The sequence below is a fragment of the Anguilla rostrata genome, chromosome 14 (genome assembly GCF_018555375.3).
Source record: "Anguilla rostrata isolate EN2019 chromosome 14, ASM1855537v3, whole genome shotgun sequence".
Lineage (NCBI taxonomy): Eukaryota > Metazoa > Chordata > Actinopteri > Anguilliformes > Anguillidae > Anguilla > Anguilla rostrata.
In genome coordinates, this window is record NC_057946.1 from 32,548,836 (window position 1) to 32,573,549 (window position 24,714).

Below are 24,714 nucleotides of genomic sequence, written 5' to 3' on the forward strand. Positions count from 1 at the left end.
GGGGGCCTTTGCTTTTAGAGGCTGTTCCATATGCTGCCAGGAACAGGAAGAGAAACACAGAGGCGACACTGAGGGGTCAAACCCAGATTTCTACAGGATGCCTCACAGTGGTCCATAACAGCAATTTCGCATCTTTTATCTAAACAGGTCATTAACTCATTGGAATAATTTGACAGACACACACTTGCTTCGTACTCAACAGTACTGAATGAATTTCAGAAACGATTTAAAAAAAAAAAAAAAAAAAAAAAAACCCCAACAACAGTTAAAATTCAGTCCAATGGCAGCTTACATTGTCCATAACATCAGCTGCCATTGGTCAGAATGTACCTGCGTGCTTCAGATGCGCGCATTAATTGGACATTGACACTGCTGCAATCGTAACTCTACAGTCTACCCCAACGCACAGGCAGTAAAACACGACATGTCTGCCTTCGCGGCTTCCTCTCGTTACCGCCGTGGCGCTGGAGCCCGCCGACCCGATTATTTACAGTGTGAAGGGGGCGCAGGTCACCTCCGAGGTCTTGGGACGGGACGGGACGGGGAGGCCCGGGCCCTTCCCCTTCCCAGACGGAAAGGGCCGCTCCCAGGAGAGGCCGGCGCACAGCTGAAATATTAAACTTTGTGAAACCTCAGCTTTTTCTCTCGCTAATTTTCCAGCATACGGCACTGCTTGAGGAAGGGGGGGAGAGTTTCCTTTTCAGTGTTTGAGCGAACATCAGATTCCTCGCATGAGAATATCGTATTGTGTGTGACCGATTGTGTTACCGGGTTTTTGTTGTTTTTTTTTTTTCCCCCTGTTTTCCTTTCAGCCAAATCCCCTGGCCAAGAAACTGCACCAGAGTTTCTTAAGGGACCTCTTTCGTTTGAGAAGGTGAAAATACCGTATTTTCATTCTCCATCCCTGCATTCACGGGGTCGAATAACCCGAGGTGGCGGCTCCAGTTCGGTCAAAACTCCCCAGGGTACGCCGAGGGGACAGAATGCACAGAACAGCGTGCGTCCATGGGCGCTTTCACATGGTGAAGCACTGACCTTCCAAAATACTAAACCCTTCAGCTCTCAACAAACTGCTACTCTCAAAACATTCTTCAGCCAACACTCCGGCGACTTTCCCCTCAATGTTCATTATCAAACACGGTCCCTGACGTGACCTCATTGCGCTACATTCATTTAGCGACCACTCTAAAAGGAAAGAAAGTGAAAGGAACATGAGTGCCTCCAGCAGTTACGTAATGACATTCCCAGACCAGTGAGAGTAAGTGCAGCATCAATACAGCACTAAATGCAAGCTCACATGCAACAACCCGGAAACACAGCTTACCTACAGTACAAGTAGCAAATGGGCAACTGGCATTTCCAAATATGGACCAAAGAGGAAAAATAATTCAATACGGATACAAACGGACATATTTCACTGAATTAGGAGTCCACTGTGTGACATAAAATCATTTGTCAGTGAAGTTCATGAATTCAGTTCTTTCAAGTGAGTCATGCGCACACAACCTTATATCAAAATGGAAATTTACAAAGGACACAGAGATCCGTCAAGGCATGCCCCCACAGTAGAACAGTGTCACTGTGTATAACTGGCCCAGTTTGCCTGGTAAGCTGTCATAACATGACATTTTTACAGTGTTCATTAGATCACTAGCTAAAACAGCTTCCAGTACCCAATAAAATAAAAGAAAATAAAAAATACACATAAATGGCCGAGAGACTACTCTGGGCTCAGGAACAGGGACAGCGAGCAGGACAGAGCGGAGGACAGGTGGACTGGTGATTTTCAAATCGGGAGCCAACTCTGATCAGTCCAGCTCAACCAGTGTAACAAAACCTATTCACTCCTTTACCTTGAGCAGAAAGCCCACTCCAGACTTGAGCCCAGGGACAGTCAACTCTGATCACATACACCACCGGGGGGCGCCGCTTTTCGCAGTTACTCAGCATTTTTGACCAGTTAAAGCAGCTGACTACACCATTAAACTAACAGCTAGCTTCTTGGGTCTAAACTTTTTTTTGTGTGATATCAGTGTGAACACAAAAACCAGCACTAGTATAGCGGTCCCTGCTATAGCCCATGAAGCAAAGAAACTCTGTCCCGTGCTCAGTTTCAGAATGTCAGGGATTAAGCACGGACTGCATGCACACAAATTAAAATGCTATATATCTACACTCAGACAAACTTACCTCCAAAAGAAGCAGACATTGATGATTGCTCTATCTCCTCAACTGCCCCTGGCTAGAAAAATGGTATGCCTAATTAGTGCTAAACCTCACCCAGGACTGATAGCTATTTATATGATTTGTGGCCATCCAGCTTTACACACTCTCAAGTTCATGAATATAGTTTCAATCTTTTCTTAGACTGAGATGTTTGCTCAAAGTGACTACTTACACTGAAATAATTTAATAGTGTATAATAAACAAACCGCCTATTCATCAGTGCAGCACTGGCGGAATACCAAATGAAAATGTTTTATAGACAGTACTTGATTTCCCCACACACAATAATGGCCCTTTTCTGTGCAGTTCTGATTGGTTTGTATTGGCTCAGTCATTAACATCCGCCCCTAGGTAAACTCTGTGGATGATCGAGGAGCCGGTTTCCCGCACTTAAAAAAACTCTTTCCAGCCCGGGTCCTCTTGTAGCGGGTGGGAAACGGTCCAAAACAAGCAAACCAAGCCTCTGTCCCCAGGCCAGTCCGTTAGCCAGCCACCACTAGGGAGCGATGTTTACATATACTATTTCAAGACTGTTTATTTAGTATTAGTTTGAGATCATGCTTTGTAACCCTTAAAAAAAACAGTTTTCAGATGGTTTCAATTGAATAATTTTCAGAGACAAAGCTATGCTAAAAAGCCACAGCAAGTTGGCCATGCACACCTTTTAATATTAGCTACGAACATACAGTACAGCCCAAAAGTATTTGGCCACCTGTGTTTTTCTTTTTAAAGAATTCAGTTAATTTATGCATTTATTTAACAGACTGAAGTACAAACTTTTTTTTCCTCCACTTCTACCTACAACAACAACAAAAAAAAAAGAGTTTTACTTCATCTTAGATACGACTTTTCCCAAATAGATTTTTTAGTGAGTTAAATTACAATTAAACTAGTTATCAGAAGACTATCCAATCATTTCGCAAAGCGGGAGGTGGGAAGTGGGAGGGAGGTGGAGGGGACGTTACATTGAACAAAATCTTATATATCTTAAGTTTAAAATAAATAAATAAATAATTTAAAAAACACCTGTAGCATGTAGTGGAAGAAAAGGCACTAAAGTTGTAACAAATTTGGCAAAGAGGTAGGAGCAAATATAAAAATATTGTGGCAAGGTTATTCCCAGTGATAAATTACAAAGAAGCTTAAGATTTCCAGGTGCCTTTAACACAATTAGTGCCTATTTCACTTGCGCTACAGAGTTAAGGGTTAAGTTTTTAAAAAAAGTTAAAGTAGATGAGATTTTGGTCAATTCCACCCCCCTCCCACTCCTCCACCCCCACACTGCAAAATGACCAGATAGATTTCCAGTAATCTGTTTAATTGTAAATAAAGTCAAAGAAGGCTATTTCGAAAGAAAGTCATGTCTAAATTTATTTTCTAAGTAAAACTCATCTCTTCATGTTAGTGTAGGTAGAAATTGAAAATGTTTTTACTTGGTTTGTTATTAAATAAATGTGTACATATCACCTGAATTTTAATCTACCTAAAGATTTTTTAAACTACAGGTGGACTAAAACTTTTGGCCAGTACTGTAAATGTGGTCAGAAAAACAAGACCTATTTTTAACACTGATTGGTTACTATTTTGGGTAAAAGAATATACACACCATTTAATGAATTTCTGCCCAGATGATGGCACGTAACAGTTCAGTAGCAGTACTTATTTCCAAAGTGGTCTGAGCAAAAACATCAAAATCAATTTTTCACCAAGGTACTCGGATAACAATCTACCCTATTATCATACCCTATATATACACGCATTTCTAAAATGGCCTGAGGCAAGAATAAAACTGTATTTAAATAATCATCATTTTACTTAAAAGCACTGAAATTGATGTACAGTATGGACCAGCTGCAGTGTGCTTAACTGGGGTTTAAACCCCGAGAGCACGGAATCGCATCACAACTGGAACACCTAATCCTCATGTAACACATTTGGATAGCTGATCTAGGTGTGATGCAGTTCTATGGTCTGGGGCTTAAACCTGAGCTTTAAACTCCAGCTAAGAACACTGCAATTGGCCCTGTGCATTTGTAAATATAAGCTTAGAAAGGAATTAAAAGTAAATATTGTTGCCAGTGTCATAATTATTTACTTCCAAACCCTCCGACTCAAAACCGCACATTTAAAATATTTTGTTATTCAAGAAACAGTTTAGCAAAAGTAAAGCCTTAAAGCAGCAGGATTTATTTATAACACAAGTAAACAATGTTAGAGGAATGCAAAAACAGCGAAAACTACGAAATTGCGTGGGACAATTCTCGTAGCAGGCCAATGTGGGAAATGTAATGTTACCTTTTATTTCCACCACTTACGCTTCAATACCGCCCCTGGGCAAGAGTTCGACAGTTTGTCTAATGTATTACACATCTTTTTATTAGAATCGTCCATGTTTATTCAATTACTATGGCAAGTGATGGTGACGATTAGCCTACCTCCAAAAAAAGCTAACCGAAAACACAAACTAAAACACAGCTAAAAGCTATTAAAGCGCCTGTTTTTGGTAATGAGGGAGACAGGCTTGACCAAAAAAAAAAAAAAAAAGAATTCCTAAAACCTAGCAAGCTGGCAAACGGTTTAAGAGTAAGAAAAACTTATCAGACGCACAGCATTAAAAACTGCTTTAATAATAAAGAGAGAAAATATACCAATGTAAAGGAAAATAAATGCATCATCATTAATACACGCTACAAAGCAAAACAAAAGGCATAAGATCCGTACCACACACTTCTGTTTATAAGTCTATGGTTTTTGTTAAGAAGTGCTGACACATTTAAGTGGCGGGTGGAAAACTTAAAATCAACTCTGAGTGCATTTACATAAGACAAAAAAAAAGCATTAAGAAATGCACAGGGAAGGTAAATAAATTGTAGTTTGTGTTTGAGGTTAAATCTATATTAATTACAATGCAGTATCCATTTAGTTTCTTTGTGTTTTTTTGAACAGCAAGATAGTTCTTTCACTGAAAGGGTTGTGATATTAGGCCTGAGAGGACCGCAGTTATCTAAAAAAAGAGATGACGGCCCGACAGTCTACCTATAATTTGAGACTTAACTGGCTGATATAGGCATAATTTGGGTGCCATTAGGCCACTTGATCATGAAGCACTTTTCACTCTACCCACAGGACCTTTAAGAGGTAGCCTAAAGATAAACGAAATATTCACTTTCGAATGAAGTAGGAACCCCAGCGCTTTCTCGCCGATCTCTCCTGATTTTCTGCGTGTCCGGTAAAATACCCTCATAACTGTTATTTCTAGAATCAGTGGACGGTGCAGCCATACCTGTGAATAATGTCCGGGTCTGCGGGAGCTTCAGCTGGCATACCAATCAGCGATTTCAGTTAAACTTGATGCCATTTTAAAATTCTGCAAATTCAGCCTAGGTTTTCAGTACAAGAGGCAATCTGATAATATGAAAGTACTGCTTAGGTAGCTTATCTAAATGAAAGTTTTTAGACACGAAAAGTAGGCAGGTGCAGACCCAATATTTGTCCGAATCAACACACCGAAATAATAAACCAGTCAGGGCATGCGGCTGCAGCACGTCGACCAGCTGATCTCCCAATCAATGGAATGGAATAATTGAAATAAAAAGACTCCAGCGTGATGCACGTTGAAACGAAACCACGGTGATCGAGTTTGTGATAAATAAATCACGTTCAGAGACAAAACCGGACAAGTTTTATTAGGGAGGGGAGGAGTCATACCTTGCGTGTGCGTGCGTGCAAGAGTAAGAGACGCATCATAAAATGGATTTAATTTAATGTTGGCCCACCGCTGCGAAAAAAATTAATGAAAACCCGACCGGCCCTCATTGAATATCTCCGCACTTCCCAACGACCAGTCAGTTGTAAGTTGCTTCGGCCTAATGCTCATGGCACATTTATAAGAATTGTGGCGTTTACATTTAGCTACAACCAGAGCCGGTCCTGACCTCCCCGGGGCCCTAAGCAAAATTCTGCTAAGGGGCCCTCCTACCTGACCCGTGAGCCATGTAAACAATTTTACATTGCCACACAGTCCCACCTGACACCCCAGTGCTCCCACTACAGTCCTCCCTCCTTTAAAACAGTTTGCTCTATCTGTCAGTCTAAGAATAAGACTATTTAATCAGTAGTCAATGTCAATCCATTGCTTTCCATCTTCCATTAGTCCAGAGTTGTGAACTGAACCTTGACTGAGAGACTAGATAATCACTGTCTTGTTTTAAAATTATGTGCGCCTATGAGGAGTGCTATCACGCCCATATATTGTCTGGACTGAACCCCACAGAGGTTGCTGCTGGAAAGCGCAAGTTTAATTTCGTGCATGCGTATATGAACGCATGTTCACGATCTTTTCTGAGCTGCAATTTATAAACACAGTTGCCCGTTGGCGTTTATCAGACGTAATAATTAAGCATTATAAAACGGGTAGCTCAATTCAAGCAATCTGATTGGTTCATAGCCGTGGTATATTAACCATACCACGTATGACGTCTAATTCCTTTGCACAATTCAGTATCACTCTGCGTCTGAGGAAAAAAAACGTTTTAATAAATCTAAATTGGAGTGTGTCTATTACTTTCATATTTCCATACTTGGTGACCGTTTTATAAAAGCAACAGCTCACTTCTGGGGCGACATAGCTCAGGAGGTAAGACCGATTGTCTGGCAGTCGGAGGGTTGCCGGTTCAAACCCCGCCCTGGGCATGTCGAAGTGTCCTTGAGCAAGACACCTAACCCCCAACTGCTCTGGTGAATGAGAGGCATCAATTGTAAAGCGCTTTGGATAAAAGCGCTATATAAATGCAGTCCATTTACCATTACTTCAAGCCGTAATTAAGTCATTATAAAGGGACACCTTTTGTTACCCTCCCTTTTCAATGTCCAATTTCGCGATTGATGGCAATGTTGAATCACGGTTGTAGGCCAGTTACTGGCTTCATTTAGGAATGCTAACCATACCGCAAAATACACAATCGTCCTTTATTTTGACAGTAGAATAGGCATTCCGTATTTAAGTCATGGCTACGGGACGCATTTTCATCCGTATCTTTGCATTAAATATTAACCGCTACTTTGAATACAATTAATAGTTCGCTAGCTAGCTACCTAGCCGGGATAACAATCATGCCGTGAGACCATTCTGACCTAAAACCCAGAATTTTAATATAGGCTAGGTGACAACACTGACAAATGAAGGTGAACCTGTCATGGTTCTGTGTTTTCCTGTCTGTGTTTCCCTTGTTGGGCCGCCAGATGGCGGCACTTCTGTTTTGTGTCCTGCTCCCCCCGTTAATTGTATGATTGTTTTCAATTGTCTCGTTATTCCATCATTGTTCCCACCTGTGTCTTGTTATCCCCTCCTTCTGGTTTGATTGTTTTTTGAGTTCACCTGTGTCTTGTTACCCCCTGTCTATTTAAGTTCTTTGTCCCCTTGACTCAGGTGCTGGTTCCTTGTGTTTGTTCCCGACTTCTGTTTGTTTCAGACCGTATGTACCTACCTGTGTTTTGTTTGACCTGCCCTTGTGCTCTGCCTGCCTGTGTTCTGCCCTGCCTGTGTTTGTGAGTTCCTCTTGTTTTCTGTTTTATTTAGATATTTTTTGTGTGGTTTTGCCCATCGTGGCCTTGTCTGTTCCCCGTTTGCCTTTTTGTTAGTAAAATCTTTGTTTTCCCTTTGAGTGTTTTCTATCTGTGTTTAGGTCCCCCCTACCCATACCATGACAGAATCTAAGATAGCTGGCATTCAAACCTGGGTTCAGAGGGTCTTGGAGAAACGCTATGTCTACGCTGCGAGACCGCAACATTTTAAAACAAAAGCAAGACGGGGGAGATTCATTTGATTGAGTTATGGTTTCATGCAGTTTTCCTAAATGTAATGCAAAATTACAAAAAGCTAATTGTATGGTATGAAACGAGAAGGAACTATTTCCCGATGGAATTGTTGTTTTCATAGAATTAACAACCAGAGTTTTTCCATAAGAACGGTCCAGAAACTACCATCAAGGTTTTTTTTCTTAACGGTAAAATACGGGACAGCCCGTCGTGGTTTATTCCTTGCGTATTTCACTCACTTGTCAGGCACAAAGTCACAGAACACGGCCCTGGAAGTGGCAAGACAGACAGACCAGATGCACTGCCCAGCTATAGGTTAGCAAGAAAGACAGAGATGCACTGCAAGCTAGCACATCAACTTAACATTACTGTTATTTGCTGACATCAAACTTGGAGAGGAGAACGCAAGTTTACCTGATTTCTGTTCCTGCAATTCACTCATGGTTTTTTCTTTCTCTCCGTGTCCAGAAGGATAGTTTCGCGTCATCCTCTCATCTAAGTTGTAAACATTGATACCCGCTTTGACACGAGGGGGATGCGGGGCCCTTGCGTAATTTGCGGGGCAACTTGCGTAGTGAGCGTATAGGGCCGCCTGGCTCTGGCTACAACCATCTATCAAACATCTTCCACAAGAAAAAAATAAATAAAAATAGATGCAGAAGGCCGATTTGAATACAGTAAAATTCAGTCGCTAGTCTGCCATAGCCAACCTTTGTGGGGTCTCAAATTTATATTTGAAGGTATGACAACAAAAATGCTGTGGTTATAATTTGTCATGTTTGTGCGTTAGTAGGCTGTGTAAAAACATGAATGTAAAATTGCTAGTAGAATAAAAAATGAAGAAAAAACATTTTCTTACTGGAGACTGAGGTCAAGGCATTTGCAATGAGGACTGTTGTGTGATAGTCTGTCATTTCTTTAGTCTATATGAATATAAATGAATACTCTATGAATGACATGATAAACATACTTATAAAATCATTACATTTTTAATGGCCTACAGTATTTAAAACACCACATCATATTGTGAATTGTAAAATAACAGTCAGTCATGTTTCAGTGAACAAAGAAATGCATACAAAATGGGTTTTATTTCATGGGCATAAACGCAAAAATATATATTAGGTATATATCAACATTACTGTCCACAGTAGCCTCTGAATTTTGTACAATTATTTTTCTTGACAAGTTAACCAGATCAGCTATATTTATTTGGCAAACTAAACATGCTCTTCATGAAAGATTCACCATCTCTGCCCAAAATAGGCCTCAATCTGTCTTTGATAAACTTTGTCCTTAAAAGTCAATAAGAAAATGGAGTGCTTTTAAGTGCTATTCATCCAGGATTATGGTCACAACAGTTGCTGAAACTAGAAAAAATGTGCAAAAGGAATAATAATAATAATAATAATAATAAAGCAAATTCTTATTTAAAGTTATGGACAAAGTATATTCAGAATGGATAGAGGCTGTAGTCACACTGAATGACAAGGCCTAAGTCACAAAACCACTTTGCCTTTGTTTTGATTTGAACACTGTTCTCCAGATTTCTGGACAGCACTGTCCAAAATCTTACTCGACAACCATACATATACTGCTACATGTGGTGCAGGAATGAAACAATTTAAAAATGTACAAGCAGTACAGGGACATCACGTGTTATTGGACAAAACCTATGCTACTTACATATTCCATTCCAAAAGACGGACAAGAAAATACTAATATGCTATATGAACACAAAATAAGCACACACACAAAAATAAGATAAAAACAGGATGGCTCAACAATTCAGTAATTTTTGTGATATATATAAAAATATAAAAGGTGTAGGTTTATTTGAAACTATTGTATAGCAAGAGAATTATCAGGGTTACTGCTGCAACACACATTAACAGACTGTGAGCTTGTTATCATTTACTCTGTTTTAAATCTGTGAGGTCAAAGAACAGTACAGTCCTGGTAATTACCTGAACATATCACATTCAAGTAGATTGCAGTAGAAAGTTCAGGGACACACACACACAAACAGACGCATGCATGCATGCAGGCACGCACACGCACACACATACGCACTCACACACACATTTTGATTTTTATATTTCCACACCACATATCCTTTTTCCTTACAATTTCATATTTTATGTTAAACTATTTTATAGTTTACAATATCAAAAAAATCCCACCAGAATCTTTTTTTTTTCCCTGGTACAACATCTCAGCAATCACCCATGGGTTCACATGGAGATGAGCGAGTCTTAAATCCAGTTAAGAGATGGTATCTTCTCCACCTGGAGGTTAGGAGTATTCTGACCAGTGATCAATCATCTTATTCACCGCTTGAATCAACTTCCAGGAATTTCACATGATAACCACAGACCCCCTTTTGATTGGCTACTTCATTCCTGCAGTCTCTGCCGAAGGACTTGCGCTTTTTTAGCTCTTAAGCAATCAATTTTCCATTCTCCTGGACTCCTGCTTCTTTCTCCCATGGAACATAAAAATTAAAAGCAAAGATAATGGAGAAAAAAGTGAGAAAGAACAGAAACAAATAAATAGATATCCATCAGGACTTCCTGGCACGTTCCTTCCCACCGTGATGAACGGGCGAATGGCGTGCGAAGTGGCGGCTCGGGTGACTGACCCCCGCGGCGGCTCCCGCAGTCCGGGGGCGGAGCCTGAAGTCTTGTGTACTTTTACGAGCCGAGAAGCCGTGAGAAGTGGCAGAAGCTACGATAGGGCTTCCGCATCTCCAAGGGGACGCGGGGTAGATGGGGGGACAGGGGGTGGGGGGCGGGGCACAGGAAACAGCCACAAGAAGCGCTGCGGTGGCCCCGCGACACACAGGCTGTCTCTGTCCCTTTCTCAGCTAGCGCTTGCCTTTGACCTCTGACCTTTGACACCGCTGGAGGTGAGGACGTGCCTCCGCCCTCTAGAAGTCACAACAGTTGGTCTGACTGTTCTCAGAAAAATATGCTGTTCCGTTGGAAAGTGGCGGGAAGGCGAAAGACTCATTGTCTTCTAATGGACGGCCGGGTACCTGCGGAAAGAGAGCTAAATGTTAGCTTACCGAGGGGTGAAAATGTTATTCGGAAATAGGCTCTGTGGCCTGCACTCTAACCCAGAAGAATAACATACTGTAAGAGAAAACAGTACAGAGTGGCCATGGCCTTATCTACAGATATTCAGCAGTCATAGAATCTCATATGTGTCTGAAAAACACCAAATGCAGAATGCATTTGGGGGGTGGGGTTGGTTATTTTATTTTTCATTTTTTGTATGGGGACACTCATCTTACTACTACTTAATCATTTCAGGCACTGTATACACAACAAAGAGCTGTAACTCTAATGTTTTGATGGGTCAATTCATGTTCACCAAAACAAATTTTCTGGAATAAATTCCAACGCGGTAATGAACAAATACTTCTTTTCGGATAATTCTGGTTTGTCACTCAATTGAAATTAAATTTTCACAAACTCGGTCTATAAAACTTGACAAATTGTATGTAATTTAAAATATAAAACTAGATATAAGCCGTGCATTATAGCATATGAAAGCAGAAAATGATCAGGCTTTGCTCTAAGTGGTTGTATCTGTCTTAAACAATAATGGTCCGTCTGATCTCTCTCTACCAGCGATACGTGAACTCTTGAAATGTAGAGTTCAGCCGTGGAACAGTATGGACTACAGAGGCAGCAGCTGTCTCTCTAAACACTCACTCTTCTGCACTCGAACTGGAACATGCCTGGGGCCAATTCTATTTCAGTTCAGTCAAAAAATTCAAACTCACACACTGAGCAATGGCCACAATATTGTTTACTATTGAGATTGTCATTCATGAATGTAACCGAAGTGAAAGGGAACTGAGACCAGCTCAGTTTTCAGCAGCGGGAAAGCCTAGTAAACTGACCTTATAAGCACACAACATTGTTAAAACATGTGACTGAGCTTTTGTTGGAACGGCGAGCTCCTTCCGGAAGGAACAACTGGCTACCTGTGTCTGCCCATTGCAGTTGAGAAACTGGTGCTGGGCCATCGTGTCCCCTGTGGAGAAGCCAGGCGCCATGGGGCAAGGCAGGCCGTTCCCCTGGCTGCTGCTGGACGGGCCCAGGACCAACTTCCCCGGAAGATTCTGGAAGCAGCAGCTGGCCTGTGGGGAGCTCTGGCTGTTTGATGGGTTCAGCTTCTGGTAGGGAGGCACGGACGCCCCCCGCTCCACATTGCTGAAGCACACCCCGTTGCCAGCGGACGACAGGCCGCCATCGAACATGCAGCTGTTCGTGATCGATGAAGAGGCAGGCGTGGCATTCTGCGTCCCAAAGCCATAGACTATCCTGCAGTTCTGCGAAACATGGGGCACAGGGCCTGAAGAGGAGTCCCTGTGGCGCTCCTGGCGGGAGGGGATGGGCGGGTGAGTCAAGGGGTACTGCTGTCTGTTGCACGTCGCCAAGGAAACGTTTTGCTGCTGTTGCCACGGGTGCAGATGCTGAGGAGGTAAACTCTGCGTCTGGACTGAGAAACAGCCCTGAAGGTGTTGTGCCGACGAAGGGTTCGAGACACTTTGCTGAGGGGGCAAATTTTGGGCGCAGACGTCCTGCAGGTTGTCTTCAAAATTAGTGTTGGGGATGCAAGGGGTCCACTGGCCTCGCTGTTCTTCCAAAGCTGTTTGGATGGACTGGCCTATGAAAGTCTGTCGTTTCTGGTACTCGAAATGCTTTCCCGCAATTCCGACCTGCTGCCGCTGGTTTGGGAGGGACAGAACCAGAGATTCTGGGTGGACCGGGCCGACGGTGCTTGAGGGAGGCGACCGCATTTTCTGCGGGCAGGACCCAAAGCTGGACATAGTCGGCAGGCCCTGCCTCACCTGGTTCACCTGCGTTTGAGAGCAGGGCGTGGCCAGGGCAGAGCTATAGGGCATCATGTTGTTAAGACTCAGGCCAGTCTGGGCACCGAACTCTGGCTGTCTCAGAGACAACATACCATCATTCTGTGACACAGTAGGCCCATTCAGTCTCATGGAGACCAGAGAGTCAGGGCACATGACCTCCTGCATGCCTCCGACCCCACTCCCTGCTCCCACAATGCTTTGCTCTCCAATTCCGACAAAGTCCACCTGGGGGACAGCCTGTGCCTGCCTCAGCACAGCAGGGAGTGGCGCGTTCTGGTGGTTGCCAGGCAACCCGGAATCCTGCAACCCCGCTCCAGACAGACCCCGTGACGTCTCTGTGAAAGCGCTCTGCTCGCCGAGGAGGGCGTCGGCAAAGCAGCTCGATGGGACACCGAGCTCCCTCGACCCGTCACTGCGGCGTTGGCCCATGGCGTTCTCCTTGAAGAGGGCATCCTCCACGTAGGAGAAGATGTCGTTGGCTAGGATGCCGTTGAGCTCCAGGGAGACGTCGTTGCTCATGTTCATCTTCAGCAGGGTGTGCTCCCACTCCTTCAGCTCACTGTCCTTCACGTCCAGGTCCTCCAGGGCCGCGCCCAGGTTGCCGTCACTCATGATCTGCTCCAGGGAGTCCATGATGCCTGCCACCGTGGGGTCCTGCTTGAGGTCGGTGCTGGGCGGGGACACCTCCTGCTGCCAGGCATCCCCTGGGACGCTGAGCAGCGCGTGGCTGTCCATGAAAGCTTTGTCCAGGGTGAGCTGAGGGTCCGGGGTGGGGGGCTGGATATACACCGACTGGTCCTGGTTGAGCATGGACCCCAGGAGAGACTTGGGGTCCAGGTCCTGCACCTCGGATGTGCTCCTGGTTTTGGGCGTGTTCCCCTCCACCATGTCCAGGCTGGGGCCGGTGTCGTAGAGGAGCGCTTCTCCAGAGGAGCAGTTGAAGGGGAGCTGCAGCCTCCTTTTGCGAAAGTTCTCCTCTCCTTCTTCGTTCCTGGGTGGAAACAGAAGGTCAAAAGGTCACCACCGGAAGTCACCCAGCAACTGAGTTCCAATTGACTCTGCCCCTGAGTTGCCATGACTACCGTGGACCAGGAAAGCGCAACGAGACAGAAGAGTAGATCTTTCAGTAGAAACTGCTCCGAAGATAAAGCAATAAAATTTCATTTCACTAAGAGGTCTATAGGTCCTTCTCAAAATGCTCTGCACTGTTCATACAGGTCAGCTCCTCAGACCAAACACCCGGAGGTCTGCATCTGCAATCGATTATTTAATGACCTCATACATAAAGTCCTCACGTTTTTTATTGTGAGCCACAGCTGCGGATGGAACATGCCCTAGGTGGAATCATCTTACCCTGTGATCTGATAACGGCATGAATGGGCGTTGGTGTGTGCAGCCATTCAGTAAACTCTGCCAGGTTAAACTGTTGAGAATGAAAATCAGCACACACTCCCCATCCCTCCTGGACAGAATCTGTGCACCCCTTCCCCAGCTTTACAGTTAAAATGAACACTATAAAGCATCCCTCTCTCTGTTTTTGTAGAGTGGACAAGGTTAACATTGCGAGTTAAAAGATTTTGACAGGTAGTACCAGAGACTGTAAAAAATATGGACAAAGCTACTGTGACGTCACCCATTGCCTCTCCGTGGGTCTGTAAAACACGTTTTGAAGCTCAATGGCGGGCGCGGCCATGTTCTCGATTTGGAGCCAAAACCATAGAGTTAAGCGGTCTTGTGATTTTTACAATGTGATTGACAGTCCGGTGCGGAAAAGCCCATCAACCTGAACGAACGATTACAGAAAGAACTTGAGGCTAGCTGACTGTCTGCCGTTATGTTTTAAAATATATGATCAAATGTTTACGGAGTTTAATTTCCACCCGTGACTGTACTGTGTCATGTAATCACGTTATATGTATGACATTAATAATACAATTATGTTCAGTTATCTTCAATTTATGTTTCTCGGCAAAACGAATATGCTTAGCTAGCATATCAGCTTGTCAGTGAGCTAGGTAAGCTATCTGTGGTTAGCTCACGCATTAGCAATATGAACTACAGGGGAAGAACATCGACTGCACTGATGGTCAGTCAATCAGAGATGTGTAGACTACTGGTGATTTGACTAGGCTAATTTTCATATAACTGTCTGGTAGACCTGCTGTTAACCAAGCAAGTTATCGTCGTAGGTTTTCGCCACAGTCAGTTAATGATCCATTAACTTCTACTACTCCATCGCCGTTTGTGGCGTTTACTTGCTGGGTGACGCTAGCTGACCGATCGTTCGCAAATCACTTTTTACCGAATAAAAATTAACACTGTCAGCGGTGATTAAAAAATCTACCAAGTATTTTAATAACTGATCTACAGGCGTGTAAATATGACAACGCACTTTGAAGAGCAAGTTTTCCACCTGTTGCATAAAGACAAAAATAATGTACATTGAATTTCTAATTATTATTATTTTCTTGCTAGCTTCTAGCTTTGTCACATTCGTGTAGCATAGCCCAGGTAGACATTTACGGAATGTACACGACTGACAGATGGAATATTTGCCGGTTAGGGTTAGCTAGCTAGTCAAATGGCTTGGTAGCCGAAGTTGCGAACTGTTTTAGCATAGGCTACTGGACTACCACATATAGCAAATAAGCGTTAGCTGATTATGCTTTCTGCCAACTAATTATTTGGTTAAGTGGGCTAAAGGAAATAGTCAAAATGACTCGGCTACCGAAAAACTTCAGAGGAGGATTATTTTATGGTCGTCTAGTGCAGCTGTAAATAGCACACGCTATAATTAAACCACTACAAAATGGGATGCCTGCATTTTCTGACTTCGCACAGGTGGACCGTGGTCGGAGCCGCAATGTCAAGCCAAGAGACGCCACCTCCCACCCCAGTGACCACAGATTGTAGCCCCTACTGTAGCTCAGTCCTCCGCAGTAATCCGGAAGTGACGCAAGCTGTACCTCATTGGTCCAGAACAAATATTGGCACTGTGCCCAAATGACGCAATAAATCATGAAATCGACCCATGGACAGTCATAAGACGAATAAAATACACCTATTATGACTATTTGTTCTTGTGAGAAACAATTATTGACTTTGTATTTTGATCGCATTTGTACCGTAGACTTACATGGAAACCGGATATGAAACCGGATATGAAACACCTATACTGGAGCCATCCGTAGTGGCGCTAGTGAGCAACCAGGAACTACAACACCAGGAAATAAGCTTCAACAACGAAGTTTGGTTTTGGCCGCTTGGGTAGTACGCGCGAGTTTCACTCACGTCAGGGGTCTCTGGCGAGCGATGATGAAGTCAGGCCTTCCGCCTTTGAACACCAGCCTGGCATTGGCCTGGACCCACACCCAGACGCCCGACTTCGCCAGGAGCCTGAAGACGGTCATGCCGCTTTCTCCCGTTTTTATCACTGAGGAGCAGAGGCGCAAAAACACACTGGTAATCACACACACAGAGCTCTGAGTGCTTTCACTGCAAGCCTTAAATTCTCTGTTCACACGAAGAAGAAAAAAACTAGTTCTAAGGCCTTTCTGGCACTGTGACTAAAAGACAACATCCAAGAGACCCTCCAAGCTCCTGGGAAATTGTTACTGGATACCCTTACTTTCTGAAAGTTCCAGGAAAGTTCTGAGAGAATTGTTAGCTGGGAAGCAACCTTCAGGCTTCAGGTGATGGAGCTGATTAACAGGGTACCTGAACACTTTGTCATTTAAGTATTTAGCTGACATTCTTATCCAAAGCAACTTCCAAAAGCAAACATAAAATGTTGGGAAAATAACCGACGATGCTAATTATCAGTCATGCCTGATAATGGTGGCCATAGCCAATACACAACCTCAACCTCAGCATAATGGTAAATGTCACTAAGTGCAAGAGGGAGACTGAGGATACAGTACTGCAGTATTTCAATAAAATGTACCTAAATGACCATGATGCATCTGTAACTAACAGAGGACGAGATGTTACCTCAAAATTTTACCATATTTTCGAATGGCAAAGCAGCTGATATTATACACAATAAGCCAGTGATGTCAGTTGCATTTCTGATTTTCATTAGAATGCAATTCACACCTGTCACCAGTAGGGGGAAAATCTGCATACTGCCTCTGAAAGTGGCGATTGGGTTTGAGGGTAGTATGATAAGCCTGGCACAGGTGGAGCCATTGAACCCAGTTTGATGGGTTTGCTGACGCGTTTTGCGCAGGTGAGTTGCGAGTGTCGAGCAGAGGACAGAGCGGGACTCGGGCCTCCAGGCTTCTTACTCCTCATGTGGTTGTCTGCGCAGTACATCATGTCGGCAGCGTGGATGAACTGGTATCCCGATCCCTTCATGCAGAGCTCCATTTCAGAGTATCCCAGAACCACCTTTCCTCTGTGTGGAGAAATGGAGGAAAAACATAATCAGGAAACTGGCGCACGCATATTCACATACTAACTTATTTACTTACCAAGTTACTTATTTACTTACTAAGTTACTTATTTACTTACTAACTTACTTATTCACTTACTAACTTACTTATTTACTTACTAACTTATTCAACTAGGTCTCTTAAGATTAATAACCGTTTTCTTTCAAGAGAGATTTATCAAGAAAGCATGCAACATATCAGACAACAGTTCAAATACAATAAAAAATTACAGCAACACACAGAGCTAATCTAAGAAGAGTCACAGAGGCACAAGAAAAGGGGACTTGTGTTTTTTCTGCACTCTTTATGGGGACACAAAGCTGATTCAAGATGGTATTGTGTTTATTTATGCTGTATTCTCAGTACCTGGTGTCGATACCCATTGGACAGAAGTCCAGCTTGTGTTTGGTCTGAAAGATGAGCGTCTTGGTCCGGATCTCCAGGATGGAGGGGGGCTGCAGGGGCGTGGCGATGGCGAACAGGGCCAGCATGGAGTGGGCAACCGTGCCATCCTCCGACACCTGGTTCTGCCCATGGAGGTACTTCAGACGCCCCTGGAAGTTCAGTGCCTGAAAGCAGGGGGGAGCAGGAGGTCATTCAAATCAGTTCCTAACACAATTACAATTACAACTACTACTACTAATAACTACAACCACACAATTACAGTTACTACAATAACTACTACTATGCAATTATAATTACTACAATTGCTACCACTACTACTACTAATGATAATAATAATAATAAATTAATTATGTTTGATATAATTATCTATAGCAAAATTTAAAGAGCATTACAATATATAATTCCTGTGCAGAGTAGATTTCAAATAACAGAATAGGACCACTAACCAAGGATAGTAACTTTTTTTCTTTTTGTGGAAATTAGTTTTTGTAAATCGATACCACTGATTTTATGACGGCATGTGCTGGTTGGATTTTATCCAGGATCTTGTGGCTAAGATGACGTGGACTACACAGGGACCTACCAGGGAGCTAAGAGGAAGTGGACTACACAGGAGCCTACCAGGAAGCTAAGAGGAAGTGGACTACACAGGAGCCTACCAGGAAGCTAAGAGGAAGTGGACTACACGGGGGCCTACCAGGAAGCTAAGATGAAGTGGACTACACAGGGACCTACCAGGGAGCTAAGAGGAAGTGGACAACACAGGAGCCTACCAGGAGGCTAAGAGGAAGTGGACTACACAGGAGCCTACCAGGAAGCTAAGAGGAAGTGGACTACACAGGAGCCTACCAGGAAGCTAAGAGGAAGTGGACTACACAGGAGCCTACCAGGAAGCTAAGAGGAAGTGGACTACACAGGAGCCTACCAGGAAGCTACGAGGAAGTGGACTACACGGGGGCCTACCAGGAAGCTAAGAGGAAGTGGACTACACGGGGGCCTACCAGGAAGCTAAGAGGAAGTGGACTACATGGGGGCCTACCAGGAAGCCAGAGGAGCTGTCAAGAAGACATCGGAAGCGACAACAGAAGCTCCTCTCCAGGAAGGAGGAGTTTTCTGGGGGGACGAGCTGGGGGTCGTAGGCCACGACGTTATTGGAAATCTGGGTGCTGTTCTGCATGCCTGCATAACACAGCAGAGCATAGAGCACATATTCAGACGGCTAACGGACAATAATCTTGTAAATCTGCACATTACGAGATATAATTCAACACATGTCAAAATGTATCACATGCTGTACACTGGATTTCACACCTTGGCCAGCACGGCCTGCTCTTTCATAGGGGTGCGCTGAGTACACACAGTATGAGTCAGGAATTTACAGACTGGAGCTGGTCCAGCCCGTCTGATACAGAACAGTCTGAGGTAAGCCTGGCTAACAGCAGCACCAGACGCTACATCACCTGCCCCCCACCCACCCCCAACAGCAGCACTAGACGCTACATCAACTGCCCCCACCCCCAAACATCCCAGGGACTTCACTGACCAAACACAGATGTGACATCAATATCCCACCAGGGTTCTACACTCTGGCTGTTTAAAAAAAAATACATAATACATATAATCCCCCCCCCCCTTTTTTCCTCCCATTTAGGAACATGCAAGTATATTTATCACCGGCGCCACTGCTGCAACCCCCACTCCAGATAAGCATGTGGTCTCCTCTGAGGAACACAATGTCGGCCATCGTTTCTTATCACACTGCAGTTTGCACGTCAGGCTCGACATGACACAGAGGAAGACTCCTCATATGCAGCTCAGCAGGTGGACTTGTGGGTACCCAATTGAACAGCAGGGGTCGCTAGTGAGCTGATATGCTGCAATCCTGGCTGACTGTAACCCTCGCACCCCTGGGTGACACTACAGCCAACTGTGTATCTGCAGGGCTGAAGGTCACAGTCAGCACTGGCACAGGCAGCAGGTCACAGTCAGCACTGACACAGGCTACAGGCCACAGTCAGCACTGACACAGTCTGCAGGTTCCTGGAGCTCTACAATTCTGTAGGTTTTTATTTCAACTCTAATTTGGCACAACTCTAGCAGTTGAATGAGGAGTGCTTTGTTAGGGTTGGAGTGAAAACCTACAGGACAGTAGATCTCCAGAAACAGGGTTGGTTACCACGGCACTGCAGGGATCTCCACTGGCATGATGGGAATTGATCACATTCCAATTCAACTGAAATTCAATTCATACAATTGAAAAAAAATCCCCGTATAACATTTTTTTAAAAATTCCTAAATTGAGTTCGCTGAAATGAGAATTACCCAAAATGTACCCTCCCCCCCATCCCCCCACATCATTTAGGGCAGGCCACCCACCGCTGCTGCCCTGCTCGGGGTCCCCCTGGTTGGGGTTGAGTGCGAAGTGCAGCTGGCGGCGAAACATGGCCCGGTCGTCCGCGTGGATCATCTCGAACACGCTCTGGTGGACCACGTCCGACTGCAGGGAGGGGGGAAGGAAGGGGAACAGGGGTTAGGAACAGGAGGAGGGTGGGTGGGGGTGAGGTGCGTGGGGATGCGGGAGAGGGTACATAAACTTTGGGGTTCCAGTACAGTGATTCTGACATTCTTAAGCACGGTGACCACCACAACACTGGCACCCAGCTTTAACTCAACACCTTTCACTCACTGACCAGCTCTGCAACTATGATAAGTGTTTCTCTGCTGAAGGCCCATGGTTGACATGCACACGCAAACGCACACACATTAGCAGGCATGCACATACGTACACGCACACACACACAGACACACACTCACCCACACATACAAGTACACACACACTCGCATGCATGCTTGCCTGTGCACATACACACACACACACACACACACGCTGCGTAAGCTTATGTGCTTATGCAGGAGCATTTGTCTGTCAGAGTAACGTTATGCTAGCACTGCCCAGAGCTCTGTGCCCACCATTAGAAATGTCTCTACAGGAGGTCCACAGAGGATTACACATTACATGATTATTTTATAAACATGCTGATTTCATATTTCAACACATGGTCATCTGTTTCTTTAACCATGCTCTCTGACCATCTTTATATACACGTGTGGATCTTGTAAAACAGCTTGAGAAAATAAAACGCTCGGTCTGGCACTGAGCCTCGAAAACCTTTCTGCACAAAGAAAGCCGACTCTTGCTTACCCCGCCAGACAGACGTTGCGTGACGAATTGGAATAATATTTTCCCAACAGAGCTGCCCCCCCCCCAAAACCCCCCCCCCGACTTGCATTTCTCAGCTAAGGACCGGGGGGCTCTTATCCGCCTGGCCATCGGCCCAAAATGACCTCCATCCCGTGTGGTGGCGGCCAAATCAAACATGGCTTCCCAGAGAGAGGCCTTACATAACGGCTCCTCTTCATCTCCGCCTCCATCTCGCCCAACGAGTCCCCACAGGCCCCAGGAAAGAGGCCCCGGAGGAGCTCAGGACTACATTGGACGTCCCCGGCGTCCGATGCAAACAACAGCTCTCAGAGCCTCTCATATATACACGTTTCAAGCACACCGCATGCAGGGAAATTACATTTTCTATGACACATGAGTTGATTTACATGTTCAAAAATATCAAAATGTCCATAAAACATCTTTCATGAGTGGTTATACATTCTGATAATAGCTATAAAACCTTCATATTTCAGAGATCACATTGTATCACATATTATCATCAGTTTTCTTTACAATTAAACATTTTTGTAATCTACAATCTGTTTGTTAGGAAGTACATGGGTTGTACTACCTGGGTGGGTGGGGTGGGGGAACGTCCTTTCATTAATCATTCAGTTCTGTGCACCACAGCCCCTCCCTCTTCTCTCCACCTCAGCCTAATAAGCCCCTCCCTCTTCTCTCCACCTCAGCCTAATAAACCCCTCCATCTTCTCTCCACCTCAGCCTAATAAGCCCCGCCCTCTTCTCTTCACCTCAGCCTAATAAACCCCTCCATCTTCTCTCCACCTCAGACTAATAAGCCCCGCCCCCTTCTCTCCGCCTCAGCCTAATAAGCCCCGCCCTCTTCTCTCCACCTCAGCCTAATAAGCCCTGCCCTCTCCTCTGTATTTTAGCTGAATAAGCCCCTCCCTTTCTTCTGCACCTCAGCTGAATAAGCTCCTCCCTCTCTGGTTTCTGAAAGTGGCTGGTGCCAGGTAGACGTGATGTGATGATTTCGGATAGGGGCTGGTGGATTGCCAGGTAGATGTGATGTGATGATTTTTGGAAAGGCACTGCTGGGTTGCCAGATAGATGTGATGACATGGGAAAGGCGCTGGTGGGTTGCCAGGTAGATGTGATCATTTTGAGGAAGGCACTGGACAGTTGCCAGGTAGAAACTTACCTGGTGGAAGCCCAGGTAGTCCTGTATAGTAGGGGAGGCATAGAAAATGTAGCCTTCAGCTGTGACCACCAGTACAAAGCCATTCAGGGCCTGCAGAGAGACAGAGAGGCTGGTTACACATACACACACACTCAAACAGACCTACCTACACACTCTCTCTCTCCCCACAAGGTTGTTATCACAGTAATCTCACAACTGCAATGCTACTTTTTTAGCAGCTAGTCTCTCTCACATTCACACCAGCACACACAGGCCCTCCCTCATTTTCAGCGTTTCACCCTTGCTTTCTGGTTTCTAGATTTAAAATGGAGAGAGAGCAAGAGAGAGAGAGAGAGAACACCCAAATGAAATATGCAATGAGACTTGTAGATTGTGTTCATTTCAAGCTAACCACATCATCTGGCCATTCACCACCCTGGAAACAGACCTATGGAAAAGCCCAGCTGCACCAAGGACAAGCGGATACTTTGCAAAACATTTCTCAGGGTCTTTAAACAGCCTCACCACACGCTATGACTGTGCAACTGAAAACACAGTGTTTCTCTCGCTATCAAAGGATAAATATTTTCAGTAATCTACCCACCCCCCCTTGAGTTAGAGGGGCACACAGCGAGACTCCTCGGAATGTTTCACCGCAGCTACAACAAAACCCATTTCTTGAGCTCAATTGAATTACTTTTTTCCACGAGAGTTGGGGAAAAACAACCAATCAATGAACATCTGGCACAATCCCATTCTTTGTCGAGGTTTGGATTTTGCAACATACGGAATTACGCACCCCAACCAGCTTGGCTGGTTGTGTTGTGAAAACACGGGGACTTTCTACGCAGACCCATTTTGGCGGGAACCTCTCTTTCTTTTCCTGAGAGCTGAGGCAGCTGCTGTGTTCTAGCGCAATGGTAGCCGCCATTAACTGAAGTTGTTATCGGTACCCATTTCATTTCACCCCCAGAGCTCACTTAAAGGCCACTCAGGACTCTTTTCTGTACAAATCACCAGCTGGTTACTAAGACTACAAAACTTATTGGACCTTGAAACAAACTTGATGTCAATTAGTATTTAGTATTAGTGACAGCATTCAGTTGAGTATTTAAGACCAGAGCTTTACTGGTGTCTCTCACAGCGACCCCCTAATGGTTTATACACTACATTTCCAAAAGTATGTGAAGACCTGAACATCATACCCATATGTACTAGTTGAACATCTCATTCCAAAACCTTGGGCAGTCATAGAGAGTTAGACCCTTCATTGGAACTAAGGGACCTAGCACAAACCATGAAAAACACCCCCAGACCATTATTCCTCCTCCACCGAACTTTAAAGTTGGCACTACTCTTTCTGCCAAACCCAGATTTGTCAGTCAGACTGCCAGATAATGAAGTAGGATTCATCACTCCAAAGAACACATTTCCACTGCTCCGGAGTACAATGGCGGTGTGCTTTACACCACCTCCAGCTGACACTTGGCATTGTGCATGGTGATCTTAGGCTTGTGTACAGCTGCTTGGCCAAGGAAACCAAACTCACACACTATTAAGCTTGATATTTGAGTGCTCTCTTGTTCGTTCATAACTCTCCGGCTGTTTGAGTAAACTAGTGTGGTCTGTGGGGGGAAGAAACCACTGGTTTCCCATGCATGTATCCAAACTAACACTAAATCTGTGGCAGTTAATAAACTCATTTGCATGTGCTTTGTTTGCTCGGCAAACCACAGCCCTGGCCCAGGAGAGCCGCAGGGTCTGCTTGTTTTTGCATTCACCTGAAAATCAGCGATGAGTTTGGACCCAAGATAATCAGGTGAACTAAGGTAACTCTACTGAAATGGTTTAACTGATAAATTAAGGGTTGAGTGACAAGGAAAACCACCCTGCAGCTCCTGCAGCTCCACTACGGTTGGGGACCCTAGCAAACCCAGCGGACCTCCAGGACCAGGGCTGGGGACCCCAGCAGACTGTGGTTCTCCAGGACCAGGGCTGGGGACCCCAGCAGATCCTGTGGCTCTCCAGGACCAGTGTCCTCTGTGGGCTTCTAGAATTAATCTTAATGCTTTAATTCTCTGGGATTACAAACCAGTGGGATTGAGTGTGAAGGACCTATGAGGCATGTGAGGGATGTGACTGATATCTCAGCTGGGTTTGTCCCCTCCAGTTTGGGAGGAAAGATGAACCACAACTCATCCCCTCCTCCATGCAACTCATGAATATTAGCATGGAGCATTACATTACACTATAATACCTTATATTACACTACGTTGCATTCAGTCTGTGGAAGCTCGTATTCACAGCCACTTATAATGAAAGAGCATGTCAGTGTGTTCACCATAGTAACGGAACCACTGACGCCTCCATTTTTGTACCTGCCCCTGCTGATATATTCTGGTTTCCCAGATAGGGGAACTGACTTCTGTTCCTGTGGGGTACACAATGTCACCCCAAAACTCAGCCAGCCAATCTCCATACTTCTTTCAGAACTCCAACACGCTTTTGATGCCAGGACATTTTATCAGCTTTTCTGTTCACGGTGTTTTCTTTCAGTAACGGTTGTCAAAGTGCACTCTGC

The 24,714-nt window shown here is 44.7% G+C and overlaps 1 protein-coding gene and 1 long non-coding RNA gene across 3 annotated transcripts in view; both read right to left on the bottom strand.

Annotated features, from left to right (window-relative positions):
• Positions 1-6,133, bottom strand: part of LOC135238817 (uncharacterized) — a 51,152-nt gene extending 45,019 nt beyond the window's left edge. Inside the window, exon 1 of one of the 2 annotated variants that reach the window (XR_010325214.1) lies at positions 5,510-6,133. This is a non-coding gene — a long non-coding RNA (uncharacterized LOC135238817). The remainder of the gene's footprint in view (positions 1-5,509) is intronic. The other variant, XR_010325213.1, reaches the window with a different exon arrangement.
• Positions 6,134-9,115: 2,982 nt separating this feature from the next.
• LOC135239945 (aryl hydrocarbon receptor-like) overlaps positions 9,116-24,714 on the bottom strand; it is a 55,549-nt gene continuing 39,950 nt past the window's right edge. Inside the window, exons 5-12 of the mRNA XM_064308955.1 lie at positions 22,155-22,244; positions 20,146-20,266; positions 18,809-18,948; positions 17,731-17,933; positions 17,218-17,327; positions 16,223-16,364; positions 12,038-13,922; positions 9,116-11,080 (exon numbers count right to left, since the gene is read on the bottom strand). Of these exons, the coding sequence (XP_064165025.1) occupies positions 10,973-11,080; positions 12,038-13,922; positions 16,223-16,364; positions 17,218-17,327; positions 17,731-17,933; positions 18,809-18,948; positions 20,146-20,266; positions 22,155-22,244 (2,799 nt within the window). The 3' untranslated portion in view covers positions 9,116-10,972. The remainder of the gene's footprint in view (positions 11,081-12,037; positions 13,923-16,222; positions 16,365-17,217; positions 17,328-17,730; positions 17,934-18,808; positions 18,949-20,145; positions 20,267-22,154; positions 22,245-24,714) is intronic.